Source organism: Salmo salar, chromosome ssa13, assembly GCF_905237065.1.
Source record: "Salmo salar chromosome ssa13, Ssal_v3.1, whole genome shotgun sequence".
NCBI lineage: Eukaryota > Metazoa > Chordata > Actinopteri > Salmoniformes > Salmonidae > Salmo > Salmo salar.
Window position 1 is genome coordinate 26,590,143 of NC_059454.1, and position 27,995 is coordinate 26,618,137.

At 41.2% G+C, this 27,995-nt stretch overlaps 1 protein-coding gene and 1 long non-coding RNA gene across 3 annotated transcripts; one reads left to right on the forward strand and one right to left on the reverse strand.

Moving 5' to 3' along the window:
* Window positions 1-4,451: 4,451 nt before the first annotated feature.
* LOC106566683 (uncharacterized) lies at window positions 4,452-6,371 on the reverse strand. Its single transcript, XR_001319925.2, has 2 exons — window positions 6,160-6,371; window positions 4,452-4,668 (listed from the first exon to the last, which is right to left on the reverse strand). It is a non-coding gene; the product is annotated as an uncharacterized lncRNA (long non-coding RNA).
* Window positions 5,718-27,744, forward strand: actr8 (actin related protein 8). 2 transcript variants are annotated; one of them, XM_045692180.1, is made up of 13 exons: window positions 5,718-5,965; window positions 6,339-6,509; window positions 10,808-10,918; window positions 11,774-11,878; window positions 12,026-12,199; window positions 16,106-16,199; window positions 17,579-17,711; window positions 21,477-21,630; window positions 24,352-24,447; window positions 26,139-26,282; window positions 26,409-26,682; window positions 26,928-27,091; window positions 27,263-27,744. In XM_045692180.1, exons 1-13 carry the CDS (start codon window positions 5,828-5,830, stop codon window positions 27,404-27,406), a joined length of 1,902 nt encoding a protein of 633 aa, XP_045548136.1. In that variant the 5' UTR covers window positions 5,718-5,827; the 3' UTR covers window positions 27,407-27,744.
* Window positions 27,745-27,995: the final 251 nt, after the last annotated feature.

Below are 27,995 nucleotides of genomic sequence, written 5' to 3' on the forward strand. Positions count from 1 at the left end.
TATGGTGTTCCTGTTTAGGCACCAGGCCAGCTGAGTGCAGGTGGGCTCTCCGTCAACACGAGGCTCTTGCTGGTCCCACCCCAAGTACACACATACACAAGTACACACACACACAAACCACTACGTTTCCAACATGACCTGACGTCTGTGTGTGTGTTACAGGAGTTGAAGGTGGAGCATGCCTCGTACCTGTGGCAACACCCAGAGCTCCACGCCATGATGGGCGACTTCTTGCAGTTCTTGTTACTACGAAAACCAAGCGCCGTCATCATGTTCACACAGGAGGACTTCTTCGCCTCCCGCCGACCCCCGGGGAGCACCTTCAACACCTGTTCACCTTAAGGAAACACACTGTGGCTGCATCTGTGTCTCAATAGTCTAGTAGCTTCCTTTCACAGGCACTTTCGTGAGGACAAAACTATTCTGGTTAGTGCTTGTCACTAGTATGTACAGAGGCTCTCGAGAGCTAGTATTGATCAAATATGAATGCTTTTATGGATGTTTTTTATTTTGTTACGGATACAGGTAGTGTGTATCCTGTATTTGTATTTATTTTCTCTCCTTCTCCCCTCACAGGTGACAATCATCATTCCCCCAATCAGTCATCAATCAGTCCCCAATCAGAAGACACCTGTTCCTTTTCCCTCAACCAATCACAGCCCCTTTCCCTTGGTTTAAAAACCCAGTCAGTTGTTTTCGCCCCAGATCAATCTTTGTGTTCAATCTCTCTCTGTGTCCCTAGCTCTATATCGCTGTATTGATCTCTGTTGTTTTGCAACTACATGTCACATTTGCCTGGTTATCCTGTGAGTATTGTTTTGTCGTTTGACTGTTTGTTTGTTTGGTGGGAAAAGGGGGTACCAAGACAAGTCGCCCATGGGCATACATTACCCGTAGGAATACTGTGTCTAAGTACCCTAGTTAGAACTGGGCGGACCACCCTCTGTGTTCTCTCGGTTAGTTAGCTAGCTGTTCTTGAAGTAGGCTAGTTTAGGGGTGTTTTGGATTATTGTTTCTTTGCTTGGGTCCAGCTCAGCCCCTTTTCTCACACCCCCATTACCGTGTGTTTAAAATAAACCCTGAGTGTTTGACGGTAGATTTCAGTTGTCTGTGGTTTTTGTTCTCACTGGTACTTGTCACGATTATAATTTGCATGATTTATGTTACGGGTCTCGTTTCCATCCCCCCCCTAGACTGCAGGGCCAAAGGGATTCATAACAATTTTGTGATCCTGTTTTTACTGTCTTGTCTGTATGAGGTGCACTGAACCAAATTCCAATCAACTCTGTTGATCGCAAGAGTTACAGTTATGTCAGTTGGGTGTGAATGAAAATGTTTTATTTCATGTCTTGTATGTTTCCCATGCTTCATTTCTGTTCATCACTTTATCCTCTAGTGGGAATTCCAGTAACTGCTACTTTGCTTTGGCTCTGTGATCAACCCACACATTTTTTTAAGAATAAAGTTAAAGTATAAAATGCCATAAAGATAAAATGGTCATTTATTGGAAGGCAGAGGACACATCTCAAACCATTTGAGTGCAAATGAAAAACATTTCATACATGTATGTACTGATGCACTGGAACTTCAATGCACTCAAGAGGCAGCGTTAACTCAGTGGGGAGAAGTCAGGATGGTGAGCACACACCAGATACAGCATCATTACAATCTTGCACTATATGTTTTCTACATGTTTTCTTTTCAGGTTTAGGGAACATATTATGGCCTAGAAACAAACTTGAGCCACCGGGAAGGGGACCTGAGTCAGAATTTACTGTAGCCTACACCAAAGTCTGATGAACCACTGTCTTTTTTGTATGATCAGTCTTCAACAACAAAATAATTTAAAATTAAAATACATGTGTTTTTGTGAAATAAGAGGATTACAGTTCCCAGAATACACCTGATGTTACCAAGCTAAGGCTGCATCTCAATGGTCCAGTGGTTCATCAGACCGACCTACCTAACTGCCTGGTCGGACCTAGCTATCTGGACAGCTGGCCGGACCTACCTATCTGGCCCGCTGGCCAGACCGAGCTACCTGGCCGGCTGGCTGGACTGACCTACCTACCTAGTCGGACCTATCTATATGGCCAGTTGGCCGCACCTGGCGCCCTCCCTACATTGAAGCACGGTGGTGGCAGCATCATGCTGTGGGGATGTTTTTCAGCTGCAGGGACTGGTAGACAAGTCAGAATCGAGCAAAGTACAGAGAGATCCATGATGAAAACCTGCTCCAGAGTGCTCAGGACCTCAGACTGGGGTGAAGGTTCACCTTCCAACAGGACAATGACCCTAAGCACACAGCCAAGACAACGCAGGACTGGCTTTCGGACAAGTCTCTGAATGTCCTTGAGTGGCCCAGACTGGAACCCGATCGAACATTTCTGGAGAGGCCTGAAAATAGCTGTGCAGCGACGCTCTCCATCCAATCTGACAGAGCTTGAGAAGATCTGCAGAGAAGAATGGGAGAAACTCAACAAATACAGGTATGCCGAGCTTGTAGCGTCATACCCAAGAAGACTCGATGCTGTAATCGCTGCCAAAGGTGCTTCAACAAAGGAATTTCTTTCCTTCTTAATGCATTTGAGCCAATCAGTTCTGTTGTGACAAGGTAGGGGTGGTATACAGAAGATAGCCCTATTTGGTAAAAGACCAAGTCCATATTGTGCCAAGAAACATTCAAATAAGCAAAGAGAAACAACAGTCCATCATTACTTTAAGACATGAAGGTCAGTCAATACGGAAAATCTCAAGAACTTTGAAAGTTTCTTCAAGTGCAGTTGCAAAAACTATGATGAAACTGGCTCTCATGAGGACGGCCACAGGAAAGGAAGACCCAGAGTTACCTCTGCTGCAGAGGATAAGATCACTAGAGTTACCAGCCTCAGAAGTTGCAGCCCAAATAAATGCTTCACAGAGTTCAGGTAACATTCACATCTCAACAGCGACTGTTCAGAGGAGACTGCATGAATTAGGCCTTCGTGATCAAATTTCTGCAAAGAAACCACTAGTAAAGGACACCAATAAGAAGAGACTTGCTTGGGCCAAGAAACACGAGCAATGGACATTTGACCGGTGGAAATCTGTCATTTGGTCTGATGAGTTCAAATTGGTTCCAACCGCCGTGTCTTTGTGAGACACAGAGTAGGTGAACGGATGATCGCTGCATGTGTGGTTCCCACCATGAAGCATGGAGGAGGAGGTGTGATGGTGCTTTGCTGGTGACACTGTCAGTGTGTTATTTAGAATTCAAGGCACACTTAACCAGCATGGCTACCACTTCATTCTGCAGCGATACGCCATCAAATCTGGTTTGCGCTTAGTGGGACTATCATTTGTTTTCCAATGACCTAACAGACCTCCAGGCTGTGTAAGGGCTATTTGACCAAGAAGGAGAGTGATGGAGTGCTGCATCAGATGACCTGGCCTCCACAATCACCCAACCTCAACCCAATTGAGATGGTTTGGTATAAGTTGGACCGCAGAGTGAAGGAAAAGCAGCCAACAAGTGCTCAGCATATGTGGGAACTCCTTCAAGACTGTTGGAAAAGCATTCCATGTGAAGCTGGTTGAGAGAATGCCAAGAGTCTGCAGAGCTGTCATCAAGGAAAAGGATGGCTACTTTGAAGAATCTAAAATATATTTTATTTGTTTAACACTTTTTTGATTCCTACATGATTCCATGTGTTATTTCATAGTTTTGATGTTTTCACTATTATTCCACAATTTAGAAAAATATAAAAAATAAAGAAAATCCCTTCAATGAATGGATGTGTCTAAACTTTAGGCTGCTACTGTATGTAACCTTCGTGCCCGGGAAAAGGGGAGACAGATCGGGCAAGCACTGTGCTTAATCGAAAGCTTGAAATATGATGGCAGCTAGTATTGTGAACCCGCTAGCAACCCGGTTTACTGTATAATTTAGCTTGATCAACAATTTGTATCTTTGTCAAATTTTAAGAGGACTTGGGTATATAGTTAGTCCACTAAAATATGCAACTTACAACTAGTCATCATCTCTTCCACACATTTTACACCAATCAGAGTATCTCCACTGTGTGATCTCCAGAGATGGATGAAGCCCACTAAGGGTTCATTGATTTTTTTTATGCCTGTGCCATACCAATTACTCTGAACATTTAACCATCACAGGTGATGTTGTAACCCGGAAACTTGTGACAGAGACATTGTCTAAAGCTTACACAGTCATTCTTGTCCTACAAAATTACTGGTGTTCAAGAAACAGGTTATAATTTACATAAGTAATGTGCAACTAGGTTTCCTTGAATATGGTTTCCAACATAAGATTGCCAGAACTTTACTGAAGAGCAAGTGCATTACGTATTGTAATTATTTTTACAGAATACATTATTCACGTATGACTAGTGGCTGCAAACAAAGTAGCACTGGTAATTATGACTGAACAGATTTAGCAGTATAGCAACAACTTCAGTACACTTAGTTTTATTTCATTGGTTCAGGGTAGTACTGCATCAGTGAGAATGCAATGAAATCAAAAGGGTTTCAGTATTGGATATTTACTACACTGAGAAAACAGGAATACAGAGGCACATTAGGGGTTTGAATGGAGGGATTGGAGTGGAGGCTTAGTAGTTGTTTCAAGTCCTGTAGGATGGCTGTGGTAGGTAGGAAGGTTTGTGTTTTCTGGAAGGGAGACAAAAGTGCATATTAGGATATACATAATATAAAAAGTACATGAATGATAAAGTTGTGGCAAATATAGTGATTAATATGTAGGGAGAGTGTCAGAACTGAGCATAACTGTAAAATAGTGGACCCAAACCCAAAATGGGACTGAAGAGGATCGCAAATTGTAGGGAACAAATCCCTCTCTGGACTACCAACCAACGACATTGAGCCCAATGTTCAATTAAAAGAAGCATTGCATTGTATTTGCAGAGTCTGACCTATTTAAAGTTTATTCTAGGTTTGATAGTCTGGACTTTAATAACGAGGATGAGCTGCTGTGTGAACTCATCATTAGCACAAGAGGAAAATAGATATTGTAATAGAAGGTATTGTTGCATTAAAGGGGCCATAAGAAGTTACTAAATACATTTATTTTACTTCTAAAATGTATTTATTTTGAATCTATTTATTTAACAATTGAATTACGTTTTTTTGCCAACGTTTACTGACGTGGTCATATTCAACTGGTGTTGTGCATTTGTAAATTCATCAGTTATCTGACACTCTCAGACAAGAATGCTCTGAAATCAGAGTAGATAGACAAACACACCCTAAATATTTCGATTTGTAGCGAACTTTAAAATAATTCACTGTGGGGATCGAACTTGATCATAATAAACTAATTTTACAGCCATAAATACATTTTGTTAATTTACATAGCTTTCTAGGGCAGACCACAGAGCTTTTGGCACCGGTAGGCTGCTGCGCACTAGCAGAACTCGTGACTTCAAGCTCCAGACCAGACTCCGGCGGCCTATAGGCAAATATCCACACTTGTATACCATTTAGAATACTATATATATAATCCCACTTCTGACACCAGTGTAATGAAACAGGCAAGGGAGCAGGTCTCGAACCCTCGCCCTTCTAACCCGAAGTCCAGCCTGCTATCGCCTCCGCGCTTATAAACCCAGGGTCGATACACTACATTAATTATTTCTCTGGTGTGCTACGTGTAGATATTGGACGATCTTTTTCCTGTTACGTTTTATGGTCGGCCACCAAATTAAAACAATGGGAATAGTCATGGTTGTCCAGCAAACTGATGTTATTTTAGTAGCTACTAATGTAGAAACAGATCTGGTTTTACCTTTATTGCCCACGACACTCCACAATGACACAAGCGGAGAGAGAGCAAGAAAACGGCAAAGAAAAGGAAAAGGAGCGAGAGAAGGAGAAAGAGAAAGAAAAGGAACAGCGTGGTATCAAAAGACCAATCGCGCCACCGGTTATCCCAGAGCCTCTTCAAGAAGTAAGTTGCAAAGCAACGTTAAAAGGGCCTAGGATTTATGAGATTCGAATACGAACATATAAAATAATTATATGGGAATAATGTTGTTTAGTTTGCACAAAGACTGCTATGGCAGCTACACATGGGCTAATGTTAGCTAGCTAGTAGCTTGCCGACTCAACGATTTACGAAGGCGTTGAGTGGGCACTACTTACTAGCTGGCGGACTGGAACTCCGACGTCACATTTTTTTAAATAAAAAAACTGATTTCAGAACCCAAAGAATAGCCCACAATTACACACTACAATGCCAATGTTATTCTGTCTTGAAGTCCCCGTACTGTTTGCTTCCTTGTAAGGTCACAATATGTCTTCATAAACATCTCCCTTCACAGCAAATTCAGAGCAACTTCATCGTTGTGTTACACCCTGGATCGAAAACGTTGAGAATTGGTAGAGCAACCGACACGCTTCCTGCGACTGTCCCACACGTCATAGCCCGCAGACATAAACAAACGTGCCAGACCCGTTATGAGGATGGATGGCTGGTGAGAGAAGGCCTGAATGTGAGTCAAAAATGACCAACATATATGGGGTCAATTTCACGCCATATGTATTGAATTCAAAATACAATAAATCGTGAACATGAAAAATAAAGTTGAGAATGTAAACATATTTTTGAGGACGGGTGAAAATCAAAACCTAAAAACTTGTAAGCAAATCATTTTAAAGCGAGAGCAAAACTCTGACAATTATTAAAGAAAAAATATTTGAAAACGAATGCAAAAATAGTTTTAGGTTCAACTTTCCCAGCAACTAATCCTATTGAATACATTTTGCCTACGCATGTACTACATTTTGGTTAAGCTACTCGTACATTTCTTTCTATGTCTGTTGCTTTGCTATCTTTTTTTGTTTGTATTTTTTATGATTTGATGTTTGTTTAATTTTTGTTATTATTATTTGTTAATAATAATATAATAATAATAATATTAATAATATTATTATTATTATTAACTGTAACATGCAAAACATAATAGCCAGAGGGATTCCACAAAGAAATGAGAAAAAAAGAAAAAAAAGAATCCACATTATATTATATCAATTCAAATACAGACGTGTAGCGAATCATTTTTTTGACATTTTGTTTTGTATACGTTTTAATGACTCTAAATAGTTTTCCAAATCAAATAAAAAAATTAAGAAAAGGGGCTTTTTCTTCATACATTTTGATTTGTGTATGAACATTTTTCCTAATAAAATAGATTTATGACATACTCACATTGAATTGTGGAATCGGTGTAGTAAAATAATATGTCAAACTTAGAAATTTCAATGGTTGTATGCAATTTGAGGCCAAGATATAGTTTTACATCAATCCACAACACTTCACTATATAAACAATGACATAATAAGTGTTCAATAGATTCAGTTTGTAGTTCACAAAAACTGCATTCACTGGTAACATCAGGTATATATTTAGAAATCGAGCTATTACACGGATAGAATCTATGGATAATCTTAAAGGAGATCTCCTTTCCTTAATTGGTCACCATACATTTGTGTGGAGTGAGCCAAGCACGGCGGCGGTTTACATCAAACGATGAAGCCCAACACAATATCGCAGAGGGAATAGACTTCCTGTAGAAATATCCTTTAATAAACGATTGTTGAATTTCGTATCTAGTAGACCTATGCCATTCACCTGGATATCGCTTACAATCAGAGATATTCCAAAATATGCATTATTCTGAAGTAAAGTTTTTATCCCACTAGGTATAGCTTTAATAACAGTGTCATATTCCTTGCTTGAAACCTCAAAGTTGTATCTTTCCATAAATTCTCTCCACGTAAATAGATTCCCACGAATATTAACTAATTGGCTGACAAGGACAATGTTTTTCGAGAATGGTAAAATAACATCTTGTTTCTATGTAATATCGACCCATTGTTACATATAAAACATTTATGAGGTGAAAAGTAGTGTTTATACAACAAAGCCCAGCACATTAAAGCCTGCTTGTGAAAAGCTGCCAGTTTCACAGGAAGTTTACCCACAATATATGGACATTGTAGTAAAAAATTAATCCCTCCGAACTTCTGAAAAACAAAATGAGGTATAATATTCCAGAAACTGAGTATTTTTTTATGTACCTTTTAATCCAGTTAACCTTTGATATCTGAATAAAGAGAGTGAAGTCTAATACATTTAGACCGCCATCACAAACCCTGTTGGTGATAACATCTCTTTTTATCTTATGTGGCTTGTTTTTCCATATGAAGTTGTACAATAGCCTATCTAAGGTACGGCAAGTGGATTTGGGAATGTCAATAGATGAAAAAAAGATAGCCCCTCAGCTTTGGATAAAAGCACCCTTCCATTAAGACTTAAATCCCTCCCTAACCATGAGGATGTTTTTGTTGTTGACAGATTCAGTTACAGGGTTCAAATTAAGGTCATTCACAGCCTTAAGATTTTTTGGTGATCTTTACACTGAGGTAGGTTACAGTATCTTTTTCAGAGATGTTACAATCTGCTGGATTGACAGCTCCTTTCAGAACAAACATCTCACATTTGGAAAGATTTAATACTAAACCTGAGATTTTGGAGAACTGCTTCACGATATCCAATGCTAATCTAGCTTGTGACACATTTTTCAAAAAAAGTGAGGTGTCAGCCGCCAGTTGGGATATCTTGATCTCTCTGGCCTGGAATGTAATGCCTTCAAATGGACTTTTATGAACTAATGAGCATAAAATTGGAGGAAGACCTTGTCGTATTCCTTTGTAAATGTTAAACCTTGAGGAAGTTCCATGACAGAGTTTGATACAGCTATTGCCACCATTATACAGAGTTCTAATAGCATCAACAACAAAACTACCAAACTTCAAATGCTTAAGACGATCAAAGATAAAATTGTGACTTACTGTATCAAATGCTTTCTGAAAATCCAAAAATAGGATAACAGGGAAGTCATCCAATAGATCACAATACTCAACCAAGTCTAACACCAGCTTCAGATTATTAGATATATGGCGCCCTTTCATAAACCCTGATTGACATTCATCAATCAGATCATTCAAGCAAGACTTTAACCTTTTTGCAAAGATTAAGGCTATAATTTTGTAGTCGTTATTTAGGAGTGTGATTGGACGCTGATTATCAATATTTAAGAGATCCTTGTGTGGTTTAGGTATAAGAGTAATAACCCCTTGCTTCACAGAGGCAGGTAGTTCTCCCTTCTTTATAGCCTCCTTAAAGGTTTCAAGTATAAAAGGTGCTATTTCTTCAGAGAGGGTTTTGTAAAATTCAGAGGTTAATCCATCACAACCTGGAGATTTGTTATTTTTTAACTGAGCAACCCTGTACTGGATGTCCATAATGGATAAATCTTGACAACAAGACTGATTGAATTCTTCACTAACCGAATTAACATTCTCTATACAATCAACGAGATCCTTAGAGTCACTCAAATTGTTATCTAAGGAGTAAAGATTCTCATAAAACTTAGTGGTAAAGTCTGTTAACAACTCTCTATCCTCAGTGGTAACCCCATTAATCTTACATTTCCGAAGTGTGTTGAGTTCCCCTCTCCTCTTTTCCAAATTAAAAAAGTATCTACTGTTCTTTTCACCTTTTTCAAGCCATTGTTTTCTGGATCTTATGAAAGCTCCTCTAGCCTTTTCCTCATACAATGTATCTAGTTGATTCTGTAAATCATTCAATTTAGCTTTCTCATTATGATCAAGATGCTCAATTTCTGTGATATCCGCAATTGTCTTAGAGAGTTCAGCTACCTCACTTCTCCTTCTTAAAGCAAGCCGTTTTCCATAAGTAATACAGGCTGAGCGGATTTTACATTTCAGAAGTTCCCAATATTTCCCATATTCTGCATTAGATGTAGCTAAACTCCAGTAAACATAAATTAGATTCTTAATCAAATTTTTTAAGTCATCATGCAATAACAATGAGTTATTTAATTTCCAATAACCACCAGAGTATTTCTTGCCATCATTACTGCACATTCTTACAGTCAACCATATGACTTTATGATCCGTCAGGACTGCAGGCAGTATTTTTTACCTCTACTCAGACCGTCTACTTAGACAGGCTTTTGTTCTATTGCCTACTTATCATGTTCATTGATTGGATTAAGACGAACCGTCACTCCAAAACTAGTGGACCAATGGAGACTTATTGTCTACCTGTCCCTCTATACCCCGCCCTTCACGGAAAAATAATGCCAAAACTCGCAATTGAAAAGACTGGCAGTGATAGCAAAGAAACAGACATCAAAAGGAAAGATACGAGTAGCGTAACGAAAAGGTAGTACATGCAGTCAAGAGTGTAGCTAAAATGTATTCAATAGTATTGGTTGCTTGGAAAGTTTAACCGAAAACGATTTTTGCATTCGTTATAAAATCATTTGTCATAGTTTTGCTCTCGCTTTTAAGTGATTTGCTTACACGTTTTTGGGTTTTGCTTTTGATGTCTTATTTTTTGTTTACAATTCTGTACATTTTACTTTTAATTGTTTTGTTTTTGGAGTATTATAAGGACGACAGTGTGAATATGTGTGTGTTGGTAGGGGGTCAATTTCACACCATATGTATTGAATTCAAAATAAAATAAATCGTGAACATGAAAAATAAAGTTGAGAATGTAAACATATTTTTGAGGACGGGTGAGATAATGATGTTGAGTATTGAGTATATGTTTACATTCTCAACTTTATTTTTCATGTTCACGATTTATTTTATTTTGAATTCAATACATATGGTGTGAAATTGACCCCCTACCAACACACACAAATGCACACTGTCGCCCTTATAATCCTCCAATGTGTACTCTCTCTCTACAAAGAAACCAGAGAGTAATGAACAGAGGCAGAATGGTCTCAAAATGGTTGACCAGGCGATCTGGTCAAAGAAGATGTCCAATGGCGTACGGAGGACGCCGGTGTCTGCTGAACAGGTGTGTGTAGTTGTATGTGCAAAAAATATGTAGCCTGTGTGTATGTCTGTTCTGCAGCACGATCAGGTGACCACATGTCCCTGATTATGCGGGACAGTCCCAGATTTTGTTCTACAAACAACCATGTCCCGCATTTTATCAACAAATTCAAACACCACTAATTTACAAAAAAAGGTAGATTTGTTCCGTATTTCAGTCTGACATTCCAACCTGTCTCTTACAGTCACTGCGCTGTTTCTGCGTCACCAAATTTTGCTCATGGCAAAAAAGTAGGATAAGTGTGCTTCAGTTAGCTTGTTCGGTGCAACGGGAACAGGGGTGTAGTGCTGCCAGAACGTTGCTCCGACACTTCACAATGGTGCTGGTTTAGGAAAGTTACACAAGCTAAATCAATGCCCTGGAATATCACATACAAATGAATTAGTGTTCCATATAACCCCAAAAAATAGCCTAGTGTAACATTATTGTTATACCAAAACACCACCGTAGTCATTTATTTTTAGGATTTATTTTTATAATTATCATCATTCACGATTGACGGTAGTGATGGCCTATTTTGAGAGTATGTATGCCTAACTGGGTATTTGACGGGTATTAAAAATAAAAAAAAATCTTGAGACAATATGTGTGGGCAAACATTGCAATTTGAGGATGTATATTCTGTAATGATATTCAATAAGCAACATATGTCGGTACAAATTTTGAGCATTTATGACAACATTTGTATTCATGTAGGCTATACTGTCCTGCCAAAATCATCCTGTTGTCCCGCATTTGGGTGTTTTAAATGTGGTCACCCTATCGGCAGCTCGTGAACAACAGTTTGATGGTGTGTTTGGGTGTGTTGTCTTGCAGGCCAGGTCTTATAACAGACTGATTCGACCAGCAGGTCTGGATACTAGCTCCAGGATGAAGTGGACCAACACAGCACACCATCCAGAGCACCTGGTGGGAGAGGAGGTGAGGGAGTACAGCACATCTGGACACAATGCATGCAGGTCACTTTCAGAAATAGTTTTTAGTATATAAGTCCTTTGTCGATTTGTCAATCATTGATTTCTCCCTCCTCTCCCGCTTTGTTTTCTCTCCCCTCTGTCCTAATGGCAGGCATTGTATGTAAACCCCACTGATTGTTACAACGTGCACTGGCCCATCAGCAGGGGGCAGCTCAACGTGCACGGCGGTGTAGGGGGTTCTCTGACTGCTGTCCTGGCCGATCTGGAGGCCATCTGGAGCCACGTCATCCAGAAACAACTTGAAATCCCCCTAAAAGACCTCAAGGTACAGGACAGACAATTGGCTCACTTCACACTACAGTGCCTGAATATTACCAGTCAAAAGTTTGGACACACCTACTAATTCAAGGGTTTTATTTATTTTTTACTTTTTTTCTACATTGTAGAATAATAGTGACGACATCAAAACTATGAAATAACACATGGAATCATGTAGTAACACCATAAACGTGTTACACAAATCAAAATATATGTTTTTTATTTGAGATTCTTCAAAGTAGCCACCCTTTGCCTTGAAGACAGCTTTGCACACTCTTGGCATTCTCTCAACCAGCTTCACCTGGAATGCTTTTCCAACAGTCTTGAAGGAGTTCCCATATATGCTGAGCACTTGTTGGCTACTTTTCCTTCACTCTGTGGTCCAACTCATCCCAAACCATCTCAATTGGGTTGAGGTCGAGTGATTGTGGAAGCCAGGTCATCTGACTTAGCCCATCACTCTCCTTCTTGATCAAATAGCCCTTACACAGCCTGGAGGTGTGTTGGATCATTTTCCTGTTGAAAAACAAATGATAGTACCACTAAGCACAAACCAGATTGGATGACGTATCACTGCAGAATGCTGTGGTAGCCATGCTGGTTAAGAGTGCCATGAATTCTAAATAAATCACTGACAGTGCCACCAGCAAAGCACCATCACACCTCCTCCATGCTTCATGGTGGGAACCACACATGCAGAGATCATCCGTTCACTTACTCTGCGTCTCACAAAGACACGGCGGTTGGAACCAAAGGACAGATTTCCACCGGTCTGATGTCCATTGCTTGTGTTTCTGGCCCAGGCAAGTCTCTTCTTATTATTGGTGTCCTTTAGTAGTGGTTTCTTTGCCATAATTTAACCAGGAAGGCCTGATTCACGCGGTGTCCTCTGAACGGTTGATGTTGAGATGTCTGTTACTTGAACTCTGTGAAGCATTTATTTGGGCTGCAATCTGAGGCTGGTAACTGTAATGAACTTATCCTCTGCAGCAGAGGTAACTCTGGGTCTTCCTTTCCTATGGCGGTCCTCATTTTATTTGATTTTTTTACCTTTATTTAACCAGGAAGGGCTCATTTGAGATTTGAAATCTCTTTTTCAAGAGCATCCTGGCCAAGATAGGCAGCACTAAGTCATTACAAGAAACAAGAAAAACTACAGGTAATCTAGTAAAAAAAAAACACATCATTCACATGAGTATAACAAAATCATAAAACGGCAAATTAAAAACATTGACAGGTCAGGGAATCGGCCTCAAAATCCTTCAATGATTTAAAAACACCAATCGGGACAAGTTCTTCCAGTTTAAAATTATTTTGTAAGGCGTGAGGATAAGCTTCAATTGAACAGTATAAAAAGCAGTTTGCAACTTCTGGAAATCTTTTGTGAAAGACGAAGCACAACAATAAATAACAGTATCATCAGTATAAAAGAGAACTTCCTCATTTTGCAAATTTTTGTCTAAATTATTTATATTAATAGTGAATAAGAGGGGACCAAGTACAGAGCCCTGGGGCACACCATTACAGACAGACAATTTAACAGACATGAGCCCATCAAATTGACTGCACTGAGTTCTATCATACAGATAGTTAGCAAACCATGCAACTGCATGCGCCGAAAGACCAACGCTCGACAATCTCTGCCTCAGTATAGCATGATCAACTGTATCAAAAGCCTTAGAGATCAATAAAAAGTGAGACAGTGCTGTTTTTTGTCAAGGGCTTCAGTGATATCATTTAAAACTTCCATGGCTGCTGTAATTGTGCTATGCTTCTTCTTGAAGCCCGATTGATACATTGATAAAATCATGTATTTTCACCAGGGGTGACCGCTTTGAGATTGACCTATAATTATTTAAGAGTTGATCTTCCCCTTTTAAAAGTGGTAGGACAAATGCTGATTTCTAGATCTTTGGAATTTCATTACATTCCAGAGTTAAATTGAACAGATATGTAAGTGGTTCAGCTATGAAATCAGCTGCCAGTTTAAAAAAAGCAGGGATCCAAAAGATCAGGGCCTGCAAGCTTTCTCTGATCTAATTATTTCAGGGCTTTATGTACCTCCTGCACTGAGAATGGCGAAAAGCTAATAGTTTGACCAGCTCTCACTGGTTCATCCACACAGGGTTGTACAGAGACAGAGGATACTGAATCAAACAGCCTACCAGATGATACAAAGTGCGCATTGAAACAATTCAGCATTTCAGTTTTGTCATATACAGCAACTGAGTCCTTCAATACACATGACGGTAATTCATTAACATTACCATTACCAGACATAGACCTAATAACCTGAATGACCCTAGAAAGTTTTAGAAGGCTATCAGTGGTAACAGACATAAAATATTCAGATTTGGCCTTCCTGAGAAGAAAATAACACTTGTTTTGTAGCTGCCCAAAAATAAGCTAATCAGCATCAGAACATGTTTTCCTTGTTTTAGCCCAGGCTAGATTATGTTTGTGAATAATACAAGACAGCTCAGAAGAAAACCATGGATTATCCCGCCCTTTAACCCTGAACCTGTGGAATGGGGCATGTTTGCTTCCTATTTGGAAGAAAACATCATGAAAGAATTTCCAGGCGGTTTCCACAGGAATAAGCTCAATCTTGCTCCAGTCAAAATAAAACAAATCACGAAAGAAAGCCGGCTTATTAAACTCTTAAAATGTCTCTTACGAATAAAGCATGGGTTTGTCTTAGGAACTTTAGGATTTCTAAAAGCAACAACAGCGCAATGGTCACTTAAATCATTACAAAAAACACCAACCACAGAATATTTATGTGGAACATTTGTCAATATAAAATCAATCAGGGTAGATTTCTCTGGAGATTTGGGTGGGTGGGTGAGTGAGTTAATCAACTGGGTAAGATTCATAGAATTACAAAACATTTATAAATCATCAGACACCGGCTTTAACCAACACCAGTTGAGATCACCAATCAAGATCATTTCACTGTAAAGAAGTTTAGACATGAGGTGCATCAGAGAAGAAAATGCATCACCGAGAGCAGAGGGGGTCTACAGCCAATCACAGTTATACAGAGAGCAGAGGGGGGTCTATAACAGCCAATCACAGTTATAGAGAGACCCTTTGAAATCTCAAGATTCAAAGCAAGAAATTCCAACTGTTTACAAATAGTTTCAGACATTGCCACATTCACAAGGAATTTATTCTTCACATGTATAGCCACACCCCCACCTTTCTTAACTCGATCAGTGTGATACACATTGTAACCATTTATACCAATATCCCTATCATGAGAGCCAGTTTCCTCATAGTGCTTGATGGTTTTTGCGGCTGCGCTTGAAGAAACGTTCAAAGTTATTGAAATGTTCTGGATTGACTGACCTTCATGTCTTAAAGTAATGATGGAATATTGTTTCTCTTTGCTTATTTGAGCTGTTCTTGCCATAAATATGGCAATCTTCTGTATACCACCCCAACCTTGTCACAACAAAACTGATTGGCTCAAATGCATTAAGAAGGAAAGAAATTCCACAAATGAACTTTGAACAAGGCACACCTGTTAATTTAAATCATTCCAGGTGACTACCTCATGAAGCTGGTTGAGAGAATGCCAAAAGTGTGCAAAGCTGCCATCAAGGCAAAGGGTGGCTACTGTGAAGAATCTCAAATATAAAATATATTTTGATTTGGTTACTACATGATTCCATGTGTTATTTCATAGATTTGATGTCTTCACTATTATTCTACAATGTAGAAAATAGTAAAATTAAAGAAAAACCCTTGAATGAGTAGGTGTCCAAACTTTTGACTGGTACTGTAAATACTTTTTTTTTACCTGACTAAACCTAACAACTCATAACATGTAGCAGAGACAATGTTGTGATCAGCTGTCAGTTTTATTCTGTATTCTGATCTAATCTCCTCTTGTTTGTTGGGTTGGCAGTATTACAGATGTATCCTTTTAGTCCCTGACATCTATAACAGGCATCACATCAAGGAACTGGTCAACATGCTGCTGCTCAACATGGGCTTTTCAGGTACAATACACACTAAATGGCTACACGGACTACCTGAGTTCACCCTTGTATTATTCATGTTTTTTTGTTGTTGCACTGTCTATGCACACTTACAGGGCCCTTCACACATACAAACACTCACTTCATAATTTGCTCACACACATAATATGCACATACATTTATACTGACTTTACACACACCCAGTCAAATTCAATCATCATATACGCTGCTGTTTATCATATATCCTGATGCCTAGTCACCTTTACCTTTGGGGCGGCAGCGTAGCCTAGTGGTTAGAGCGTTGGACTAGTAACCGAAAGGTTGCAAGATCGAATCCCTGAGCTGACAAGGTACAAATCTGTCGTTCTGCCCCTGAACGACAGATTTGTTAACCCACCTAGGCCGTCATTGAAAATAAGAATTTGTTCTTAACTGACTTGCCTAGTTAAATAAAGGTAAAATAAATACATATTTACTTCTATCACACTCATATCCGTAAGTTGACATTTAATAGTCGGATCGGATGATACTCGTGATCTGAAAAAAATGAAGTGTTAAGTAGATGTTGGCAATGTACCTCCCTGCACGTTCAATGTACCTCCCTGCATGTTCAATGTACCTCCCTGCACGTTCTCACTGTAAAAAAAGCTGCAGATTAGGAGCAGCGGGCAGAGAGGTGTGTCTGTGTGTCCTCAACTTGCAACAGGCAGCCACGTTTGCTGTTACTCAGTCAGAATGCGCATCAGCGTTTAATTGTTTTTCTCCATACCCTTGCTTGCTTGTTAGATATTATGCATTGCAATGTGATTTATCATAGTAGTAGCCAGGCAGCAGCAATCTGAATGATCAGACCAAAAACATGCAAGGAAAATTGATCTGGTGAAATTATGAACCGAGTGGATGGAGAAATACAGCTTCACTCTTATCCAATCAGAGCAGCAGGATCAAGTACAGCCCGCCCTTCTCTTTAAAGACAGCCAGTGGAGTTATTTAGACCACGTAGAACCTCTCACATTACTGACTGACATGAGAAAGATGTGTTCTGGCACTAGAAAATATGTATTTTTCACATCATGTATCATTACAAAAAATACTTGGACCATAATTTTATCCAGAAATTTGCCCATATCTGTTAGGATACTTGTTTTGTCTGGCTACTTGGCACACCCCTAGTAAATATGGTACTGGAACTGATCCTGTATATAATGTGCTTGCTTACTTTCTTTTTTTTGTTATTTTTATTCATATTTCTTGTGTTTGTGTTCTACATTGTTATGTTTAGTATAGCATTGTTATTGATTATTGCATTGTTGGGTTTAGAGCTGGCCAGAAATGCATTTAGCTGTACTTGTACTTGTGTATGTGACATTGAAACTTGATTGTCACTCCTTGGTCTGCAGCGATCGTAGTCCACCAGGAGTCTGTGTGCGCTACCTTCGGCAGTGGCCTGAGCAGTGCCTGTGTGGTGGACGTGGGCGACCAGAAGACCAGTCTGTGTTGTGTGGAGGACGGGGTGTCTCACCGCAACTCCAGGTGTGTATATGGCATCCTGCATCTCATGTATATATTGTACTCTATTAGAGGTCGACCGATTATGATTTTTCAAAGCCGATACCAATTATTGGAGGACCAAAAAAGCTGATGCCAATTAATCGGCCGATTATTATTTATTTATTACTTTATTTTATTTATTTATTTGTAATAATGACAATTACAACAATACTGAATGAACACTTATTTTAACTTAATACATAAATACTATCAATTTAGCTTCAAATAAATAATGAAACATGTTCAATTTGGTTTTAATAATGCAAAAACAAAGTGTTGGAGAAGAAAGTAAAAGTGCAATATGTGCCATGTAAAAAAGCTAACGTTTAAGTTCCTTGCTCAGAACATGAGAACATATGAAAGCTGGTGGTTCCTTTTAACATGAGTCTTCAATATTCCCAGGTAAGAAGTTTTAGGTTGTAGTTATTATAGGACTATTTCTCTCAATACGATTTGTATTTCATATACCTTTGACTATTGGATGTTCTTATAGGCACTTTAGTATTGCCAGTGTAACAGTATAGCTTCCGTCCCTCTCCTCGCTCCTACCTGGGCTCAAACCAGGAACACATCCACAACAGCCACCCTCGATGCAGCGTTACCCATGCAGAGCAAGGGGAACAACTACTCCAAGTCTCAGAGCGAGTGACGTTTGAAACGCTATTAGCGCGCACCCGGCTAACTAGCTAGCCATTTCACATCGGTTACACCAGCCTAATTTTGGGAGTTGATAGGCTTGAAGTCATAAACAGCGCAATGCTTGAAGAATTGCCAAGGGCTGCTGGCAAAACGCACGAAAGTGCTGTTTGAATGAATGCTTACGAGCCTGCTGGTGCCTACCACCGCTCAGTCAGACTGCTCTATTAAATATCAAATCATAGACTTAATTATAATATAATAAACACACAGAAATACGAGCCTTAGGTCATTAATATGGTCGAATCTGGAAACTATCATCTCGAAAACAAAACGTTTATTTTTTCAGTGAAATACGGAACCGTTCCGTATTTTATCTAACGGGTGGCATCCCTAAGTCTAAATATTCCTGTTACATTGCACAACCTTCAATGTTATGTCATAATTACGTAAAATTCTGGCAAATTAGTTCGCAACGAGCCAGGCGGCCCAAACTGCTGCATATACCCTGACTCTGTTGCAGAGGTGACACATTTTCCCTAGTTAAAAGAAATTCATGTTAGCAGGCAATATTAACTAAATATGCAGGTTTAAAAATATATACTTGTGTATTGATTTTAAGAAAGACTGATGTTTATGGTTAGGTACACGTTGGGGCAACGACAGTCCTTTTTCGCGAATGCGCACCGCATCGATTATATGCAACGCAGGACAGGCTAGACAAACTAGTAACATCATCAACCATGTGTAGTTAACTAGTGATTATGATTGATTGTTTTTTATAAGATAAGTTTAATGCTAGCTAGCAACTTACCTTGGCTTCTTACTGCATTCGCGTAACAGGCAGGCTCCTCGTGGAGTGCAATGTAAAGCAGGTGGTTAGAGCGTTGGACTAGTTAACAGTAAGGTTGCAAGATTGAATCCCCAAGCTGACAAGGTAAAAATCTGTGGTTCTGCCCTTGAACAAGGCAGTTAACCCACCGTTCCTAGGCCGTCATTGAAAATAAGAATGTGTTACTTGCCTAGTTAAAAAAATAAATATTTTTTTTGTTTTTTAAATCGGCAAATCGGTGGCCAGAAATACCGATTACCGGTTGTTATGAAAACTTGAAATCGGCCCTAATTAATCGGCCATTCCGATTAATCGTTCGACCTCTATACTCTATACTATGCCACTGTATCTTAGTCCAATGCCACTCTGACATATATGTATATATATATTCTTAATACATTCCTTACTTAGATTTGTATATTTTGGGAATATGTTGTGAAACTGTTAGATATTACTGTACTGTCGGAGCTAGAAGCACAAGCATTTCGCTACACCCGCAATAACATCTGCTAAACACGTGTATGTGACCAATAAAATTTGATTTGAGTAGAAGTGTGCACTCCCTCCCTGGTTGTCTGTGAAGGTTTTGAACTGAAGTGTACACACTAGGTTTGAACTTTCCACTGGGGAATTGAAGGGTGCACAGTAGGTGTGTATCGGAAGTAAAAAATGTATCTGTAACTTATCAGTCTGGTAATAAAGATGCTCTGTGTACAGTCGTGGCCAAAAGTTTTGAGAATGACACAAATATAAATTTTCACAAAGTCTGCTGCCTCAGTTTATATGATGGCAATTTGCATATACTCCAGAATGTTATGAAGAGTGATCAGATGAATTGCACTTAATTGCAAAGTCCCTCTTTGCCATGCAAATGAACTGAATCCCCCCCAAAACATTTCCACTGCATTTCAGCCCTGCCAAAAAAGGACCAGCTGACATCATGTCAGTGATTCTCTCGTTAACACAGGTGTGAGTGTTGTCGAGGACAAAGCTGGAGATCACTCTGTCATGCTGATTGAGTTCGAATAACAGACTGGAAGCTTCAAAAGAAGGGTGGTGCTTGGAATCATTGTTCTTCCTCTGTCGATCATGGTTACCTCCAAGGAAACACGTGCCGTCATCATTGCTTTGCACAAAAAGGGCTTCACAGGCAAGGATATTGCTGCCAGTAAGGTTGCACCTAAATCAGCCATTTATCGGATCATCAAGAACTTCAAGGAGCGCAGTTCAATTGTTGTGAAGAAGGCTTCAGAGCGCCCAAGAAAGTCCAGCAAGCGCCAGGACCGTCTCCTAAAGTTGATTCAGCTGTGGGATCGGGGCACCACCAGTACAGTGCTTGCTCAGGAATGGCAGCAGGCAGGTGTGAGTGCATCTGTACGCACAGTGAGGCGAAGACTTTTGGAGGATGGCCTGGTGTCAAGAAGGGCAGCAAAGAAGCCACTTCTCTCCAGAAAAAACATCAGGGACAGACTGATATTCTGCAAAAGGTACAGGGATTGGACTGCTGAGGACTGGGGTAAAGTAATTTTTTCTGATGAATCCCCTTTCCGAAAGCTTGTCCAGAGAAGACAAGGTGAGCGCTACCATCAGTCCTGTGTCATGCCAACAGTAAAGCATCCTGAGACCATTCATGTGTGGGGTTGCTTCTCAGCCAAGGGAGTGGTCTCACTCACAGTTTTGCCTAAGAACACAGCCATGAATAAAGAGTGGTACCAACACATCCTCTGAGAGCAACTTCTCCCAACCATCCAGGAACAGTTTGGTGACGAAATGCCTTTTCCAGCATGATGGAGCACCTTGTCATAAGGCAAAATGGATAACTAAGTGGCTCGGGGAACAAAACATCAATATTTTGGGTCCATGGCCAGGAAACTCCCCAGACCTTAATAACATTGCGAACTTGTGGTCAATCCTCAAGAGGCGGGTGGACAAACACAACCCCACAAATTCTGACAACTCCAAGCATTGATTATGCAAGAATGGGCTGCCATCAGTCAGGATGTGGCCCAGAAGGTAATTGACAGCATGCCAGGGCGGATTGCAGAGGTCTTGAAAAAGAAGGGTCAACACTGCAAATATTGACTCTTTGCATCAACTTCATGTAATTGTCAATAAAAGCCGTTGACACTTATGAAATGCTTGTAATTATACTTCAGTATTCCATAGTAACATCTGACAAAAATATCTAAAGACACTGAGGCAGCAGACTTTGTGGAAATTAATATTTGTGTCATTCTCAAAACTTTTGGCCACGACTGTACATGTCTGTCCTCCTGCAGGCTGTGTCTGGCATACGGGGGCGCTGATGTCACCCGCTGTTTCTTCTGGCTCCTGCAGAGGGCAGGCTTCCCCTACAGGGAGTGTCAGCTCTCCAACAGGGTGGACTGCATCCTGCTGCAGCAGCTCAAAGAGACCTTCTGCCACCTTGACCAGGTACTTAAACATCATATTCATAAGGCATCAATTGGAAGAAAACAGCCTGAAATAGGGAGGAGCTTCTTTAACTTCTCCATTGTAAGAAACAGTTATGTTTACCGAATTTCTATCAACATGTTAAATGTGCAACCAGAGGTAAAACAATTCTAGACCACCTCTACTTGACACACAGAGACGTGTACAAAACTCTCCCTCGCCCTCCATTTGGCAAATCTGACCATAACTCTATCCTCCTGATTCCTGCTTACAAGCAAAATTTAAAGCAGGATGCACCAGTGACTTGGTCTAGAAAAAAGTGGTCAGATGAAGCAGATGCTAAACTACAGGACTGTTTTGCTAGCACAGACTGGGATATGTTCCGGGATTCTTCCGATGGCATTGAGGAGTACACCACATCAGTCACTGTCTTTATCAATAAGTGCATAGAGGACGATGTCCCCACAGTGACTGTACGTACATACCCCAATCAGAATCCATGGATTACAGGCAACATTTGCACTGAGCTAAAGGGTAGAGCTGCCGCTTTCAAGGAGCGGGACTCTAACCCGGAAGCTTATAAGCTTATGCCCTCCGACGAACCATCAAACAGGCAAAGTGTCAATACAGGACTAAGACCGAATCGTACTACTACGCTCGTCGGATGTGGCAGGGCTTGCAAACTATTGCAGACTACAAAGGGAGGTACAGCCGAGAGCTGCCCAGTGTCACGAGCCTACCAGACGAGCTAAATAACTTCTATGCTCGCTTCGAGGCAAGTAACGCTGAAACATGCATGAGAGCATCAACTGTTCCGGATGACTGTGTGATCACGCTCTCCGCAGCCGATGTGAGTAAGACCTTTAAACAGGTCAACATTCACAAGGCCGCTGGGCCAGACGGATTACCAGGACGTGTACTCCGAGCATTCGCTGACCAAGCAAGTATCTTCACTGACATTTTCAACCTCTCCCTGTCTGAGTCTGTAATACCAACATGTTTCAAGCAGACCACCATAGTCCCTGTGTCCAAGAACACTAAGGCAACCTGCCTAAATGACTACCGACCCGTAGCACTCACGTCTGTAGCCAAGAAATGCTTTGAAAGACTGGTCATGGTTCACATCAACACCATTATCCCAGAAACCCTAGACCCACTCCAATTTGCATACTGCCCCGACAGATCCACAGATGATGCAATCTCTATTGCACTCCACACTGCCCTTTCCCACCTGGACAAAAGGAACACCTATGTGAGAATGCTATTCATTGACTACAGCTCAGTGTTCAACACCATAGTGCCCTCAAAGCTCTTCACTAAGCTAAGGACCCTGGGACTAAACAGCTCCCTCTGCAACTGGATCCTGGACTTCCTGACGGGCTGCCCCCAGGTAGTAAGGGTAGGTAACAACACATCCGCCACACTGATCCTCAACACGGGGGCCCCTCAGGGGTGCGTGCTCATTCCCCTGCAGTACATCCTGTTCACTCATGACTGCACGGCCAGGCACAACTCCAACACCATCATTAAGTTTGCTGATGACACAACAGTGGTTGGCCTGATCACCAACAACGATGAGACAGCCTATAGGGAGGAGGTCAGAGATCTGATCATGTGGCGCAAGACAAAGGAGTTGATTGTGGACTACAGGGAAAAAGAGGACTGAGCACGCCCCCATTCTCATCGACGGGGCTGTAGTGGAGCAGGTTGAGCGTCCACATCACCAACAAACTAACATGGTCCAAGCACACCAAGACAGTCGTGAAGGGGGCACAACAAAACCTATTCCCTCTCAGGAGACTGAAAAGATTTGGCATGATCCTGAGATCCCCAAAAGGTTCTACAGCTGCACCATTGAGAGCATCCTGATGGGTTGTATCACTGCCTGGTATGGCAACTGCTCGGTGCTTACGGCCCAGTACGTCACCAGGGCCAAGCTTCCTGCCATCCAGGACCTCTATACCAGGCGGTGTCAGAGGAAGGCCCTAAAAATCGTCAAAGACTCCAGCCACCCTAGTCATAGACTTTTCTCTCTGCTACCGCACAGGAAGTGGTACCAGAGCGCCAAGTCTAGGTCCAAAAGGCTTCTAAACAGCTTCTACCCCAAGCCATAACACTCCCGAACAGCTACTCAAATGGCTACCCAGACTATTTGCACCCACCCTGCTTCTACTCTCTATTTATTTTCTATGCATAGCCACTTAAACAAACCTACCTGCATGTACATATCTCAATTATCTCGACACCGGTGCCCCCGCACATTGACACATTGACTCTGTACCGGTACACCCTGTATATACCCCCGCTATTGTTATTTACTGCTGCTCTTTAATTATTTTCTTATCGATTCTTTTTTAGGTATTTTCTTAACTGCATCGTTGGTTAAGGGCTTGTAAGTAAGCATTTCACTGTAAGGTCTACACCTGTTGTATTCGGGCATGTGACAAATAAATTTGATTTCGTTTCTGCTATGGTGTGCCCTAGTAACTAAGTTCCTGGTGCACTTTTCAACGTAAGGACTCTCCAACCCTGGTCTTGAAGTGCGAACTGTATGGTCCTGGCTTTTATATCATTCCATCACAACATGCCAGTTTCAAATGGCCAACTAATGAATCATGGTCTTCCGTCTGGGCTATAAGGCCATAGCTGAATAAGGTGTGTTACTGAAGAAGGGGGACGTAGGAATAAAAGGTGATAGATACCCCTTTTCTACATGCTCAGCTCTTTCCCCTTTTTCTCCAGGACATCTCTGGGCTTCAAGACCACGAGTTCCGCACCCGTTTCCCAGAGTCCCCTGCACTTCTTTACCAGGTTCGACTTGGGGATGAGAAACTGCAGGTATGTATACACACCCATCTAGAGGAAAAAGAAACGCACACCTATTTAGGCGAGGTGCTGGCTAGCGGAGTGGGAAACTTGAAAATAAAGGAGAGCCGCACACTCTAAGAGCTCAGATGCAAAAATGTAATGTCCAACGTTTCGACAGGCAAGCTGTCTTCATCAGGGTATAATCACAAACACTGCAGGGTGACTCGTTTTATATAGTGTCAAAAGACACACAGGTGTCTGTAATCATGGCCAAGTATGGCCTAATATCATTGGTTAATTCTCAAATATTAAAATGACATACAAAAAACAAATGGCTAGCATACGATCATAGATTCAATTTAGACTACATAAGCCTACAAACAATTACAATGGCAAAGTCACAATAGTCACAAGAATGGCTTCAGATCAAAGTCTACGTTGAGACCGAAGGGAGCAAGGGTCTTTAAATTAAAGATCCAGGCAGCCTCTTGTTTTAACAATAAATTATCAAGGTCAGCCCCTCTCCTAGGGAGGGTGACATGTTCGATGCCAATATAACGTAGAGACGAAATCGAGGGGTTTGCTTCTAAAAAGTGGGTAAGTCGCTTCCCAAGCACCTAATGGTGCTACGATGCTCTGAGATTCGTACTTTTAATTTGCGCTTTGTTTTACCCACATAATTTTTACCACAAGGACAAGTTATAAGATAAGTAACTGCCTTAGTGGAGCACGTAATAACACCTTTGATTGGGATCTGTTTCCCTGTTTGGAGGTGTTTGAAGGATCAACATTTATAAGTGCCATTGCATTGAGCAGCCATTACACTTGTAGTTTCCATCCAGTAGGGGCGCAAATAGACGTTGTTCAGGGATCTTGGGGTGGTAAATGAGATTTCTGCCCCGCGAGAATACGACCAAGGGAAGGTCCGAAAACACATTACCGAGACTATCATCGCATTTTAGAATGTGCCAATGTTTGTGAACGATTCCCTTAATTTGTTCAGAGCACTTTGAATAGTGGGTAGTTAGAACGCAAGAATGCTTATTTTTGCGAGACTGACCTTGAAAAAGTTGCAGCCCACTTTTTGGAAGCAAACCCCTCGATTTCGTCTCTACGTTATATTGGCATCGAACATGTCACCCTCCCTAGGAGAGGGGCTGACCTCGATAATTTATTGTTAAAACGAGAGGCTGCCTGGATCTTTAATTTAAAGACCCTTGCTCCCTTCGGTCTCAGCGTAGACTTTGATCTGAAGCCATTCTTGTGACTATTGTGACTTTGCCATTGTAATTGTTTGTAGGCTTATGTAGTCTAAATTGAATCTATGATCGTATGCTAGCCATTTTGTTTTTTGTATGTTCTTTGTATGTCATTTTAATATTTGAGAATTAACCAATGATATTATGCTGTACTTGGCCATGATTACAGACACCTGTGTGTCTTTTGACACTATATAAAACGAGTCACCCTGCAGTGTTTGTGATTATACCCTGATTAAGACAGCTTGCCTGTCGAAACGTTGGACATTACATTTTTGCATCTGAGCTCTTAGAGTGTGCGGCTCTCCTTTATTTTCATGTCTACACACCCAGTCAGGGAAGGGCTGTCAGTGGTAAAGCGGATGATGATTGTGGTTTTGAAGCCCTATAATGACTATGCTATAATGACTAATAAATATGACATAATAAATGCTCTCACAATGTGTTGTTTGTGTACCTCAGGCTCCTATGGCCCTGTTCTACCCCACCACATTTGGGATAGTGGGCCAGAAGATGACCTCCTTGCAGCACAGATCTCAGGGTGACCCAGAGGACCCACATGATGAACACTACCTACTAGGAACCCAGAGCAAGCAGGACCAGGTAGTCTAGGAACACCTGACTCCATCCTATTAGAACTATCTGATTGGCTGATACTCCCTCTCTCTGTTTCCATCTCTCCCTTTTCCTCCTCTTTCCATCTCATCCTCCCTCTCCCATTATTATGCTCAGTCCTCTAAAGCCTCAGCAGAGCGTAAATCCCTTCCCAAGCCGCCTGGGTTCGAGGGGGAGTTGAGCAGCCAGGGTGGGGACCCCTCAGAACGTGGAGGTGGTGCCCATGGCCAGGATGTGGAGCTGGGACACTCCCAGAACGACTGCCTGATGGGGGGAGCAGAGATGGAGGAGCCTCCCTCAGCACTCCTCTCCAGGAAGACTGCCATGACCCAGTTTGAGGGCAAAGCGCTAGGCTTGGACAAAGCCATCCTGCACAGCATCGATTGCTGTGGTAAGCAAAATAACCTGCTTCAAAACTCTGTCCTATAATACAGTATCTTGTTTTATTCTACCATAAACACGAGGTAATATACACTAAATAATAAACATAAGATATTGATAAAACATTATTGGACATGATATTCATTATTCTGTTATGAAGTGAGGGTAAATTGTGAATTCTAAGCAGTGGTTTCCAAATGTTGGATGTTTTGATAGGGGAATGTTAGGTTTTGTGTGTATTTTGTTTGTGCCCAGCATCTGACGAGACCAAGAGGAAGATGTACAGCTCTATCCTGGTGGTGGGGGGAGGCCTGCTGTTTCACAGGGCCCAGGAGTTCCTGCAGCACCGCATCCTCAACAAGATGCCCCCCTCCTTCCGCAGGGTGGTGGAGAGCGTGGAGGTCATCACACGACCCAAGGTACACTGGCTTCTACGTACACTGGCTTCTTTACAGTGGACTAACTTGGTCTTGAGGTATGCAGAAGACCAGGTGTTTATATCTAGTCTAACACAGTGGGTATAAAATGCAATCTTGCAGGAGTTTGTGTGACGCTCCAAGCAGAGGTGTTTTAATGGCTGTGTTTTCCAGGACATGGACCCTCGCCTGATCTCGTGGAAGGGAGGAGCGGTGCTTGCCTGCCTGGACACCACCCAGGAGATGTGGATCCACCAGAGGGAGTGGCAGCGCTTTGGTGTGCGCATGCTGAGGGAGAGGGCTGCGTTTGTCTGGTGAACCACCCCAGACTACATCCCACTGGAACAAGGGAGCACAGAGGGAGAAGCCCATTACTTTAGACAGTAAAACACTGGCACAGGTACTACTCACAGAGAAAGACTGCCAGACACACAATATAAGGCAAATACTTAACCTGGGCACTGACCCTCATAGCCTTCAAACATCTCTCTCTTGGTACCTTATATTGTGTAGTGTAACGTGTACTGCATGTCTTTCTGACAGTTTAACTGGTGCCTGTGTGGTAGATGTTTTCAATAGTTGTTTTGTTCCCAGTTTCCTCCTTCTGGCATTGTGGATGTTAAATTTGATTAAAAACATACTTATTTCTTGAAGGACTTACTGTTTTGACATTTCTTATAGACCATTTGTAGATTGTAAGAAATTTGATACGAGGCATATTTAACGGTAAAATATTATGAATGTGTACCTATCCTACTTCACAATTAACTAAGACGTCACGTGTGTTTGCGAAGCAGAGGATCTGAGATCGAGCACCAGTAAGGACGCTATACTTAAACGATCAGTGACACAGTAAAATGCTATGACTAACTCCTGTAGTGTCATTCATCACACCCCTAGTAAATCA

Bases quoted from the DNA above. Each gene is read 5' to 3' on its own strand.
- actr8 (XM_045692180.1), top strand. From the start codon at position 5,828: ATGACACAAGCGGAGAGAGAGCAAGAAAACGGCAAAGAAAAGGAAAAG. The intron at 10,919-11,773 runs GTGTGTGTAGTT...GTTGTCTTGCAG, and splicing joins CGCCGGTGTCTGCTGAACAG to GCCAGGTCTTATAACAGACT. The intron at 24,448-26,138 runs GTATGTATACAC...TGTGTACCTCAG, and splicing joins TTGGGGATGAGAAACTGCAG to GCTCCTATGGCCCTGTTCTA.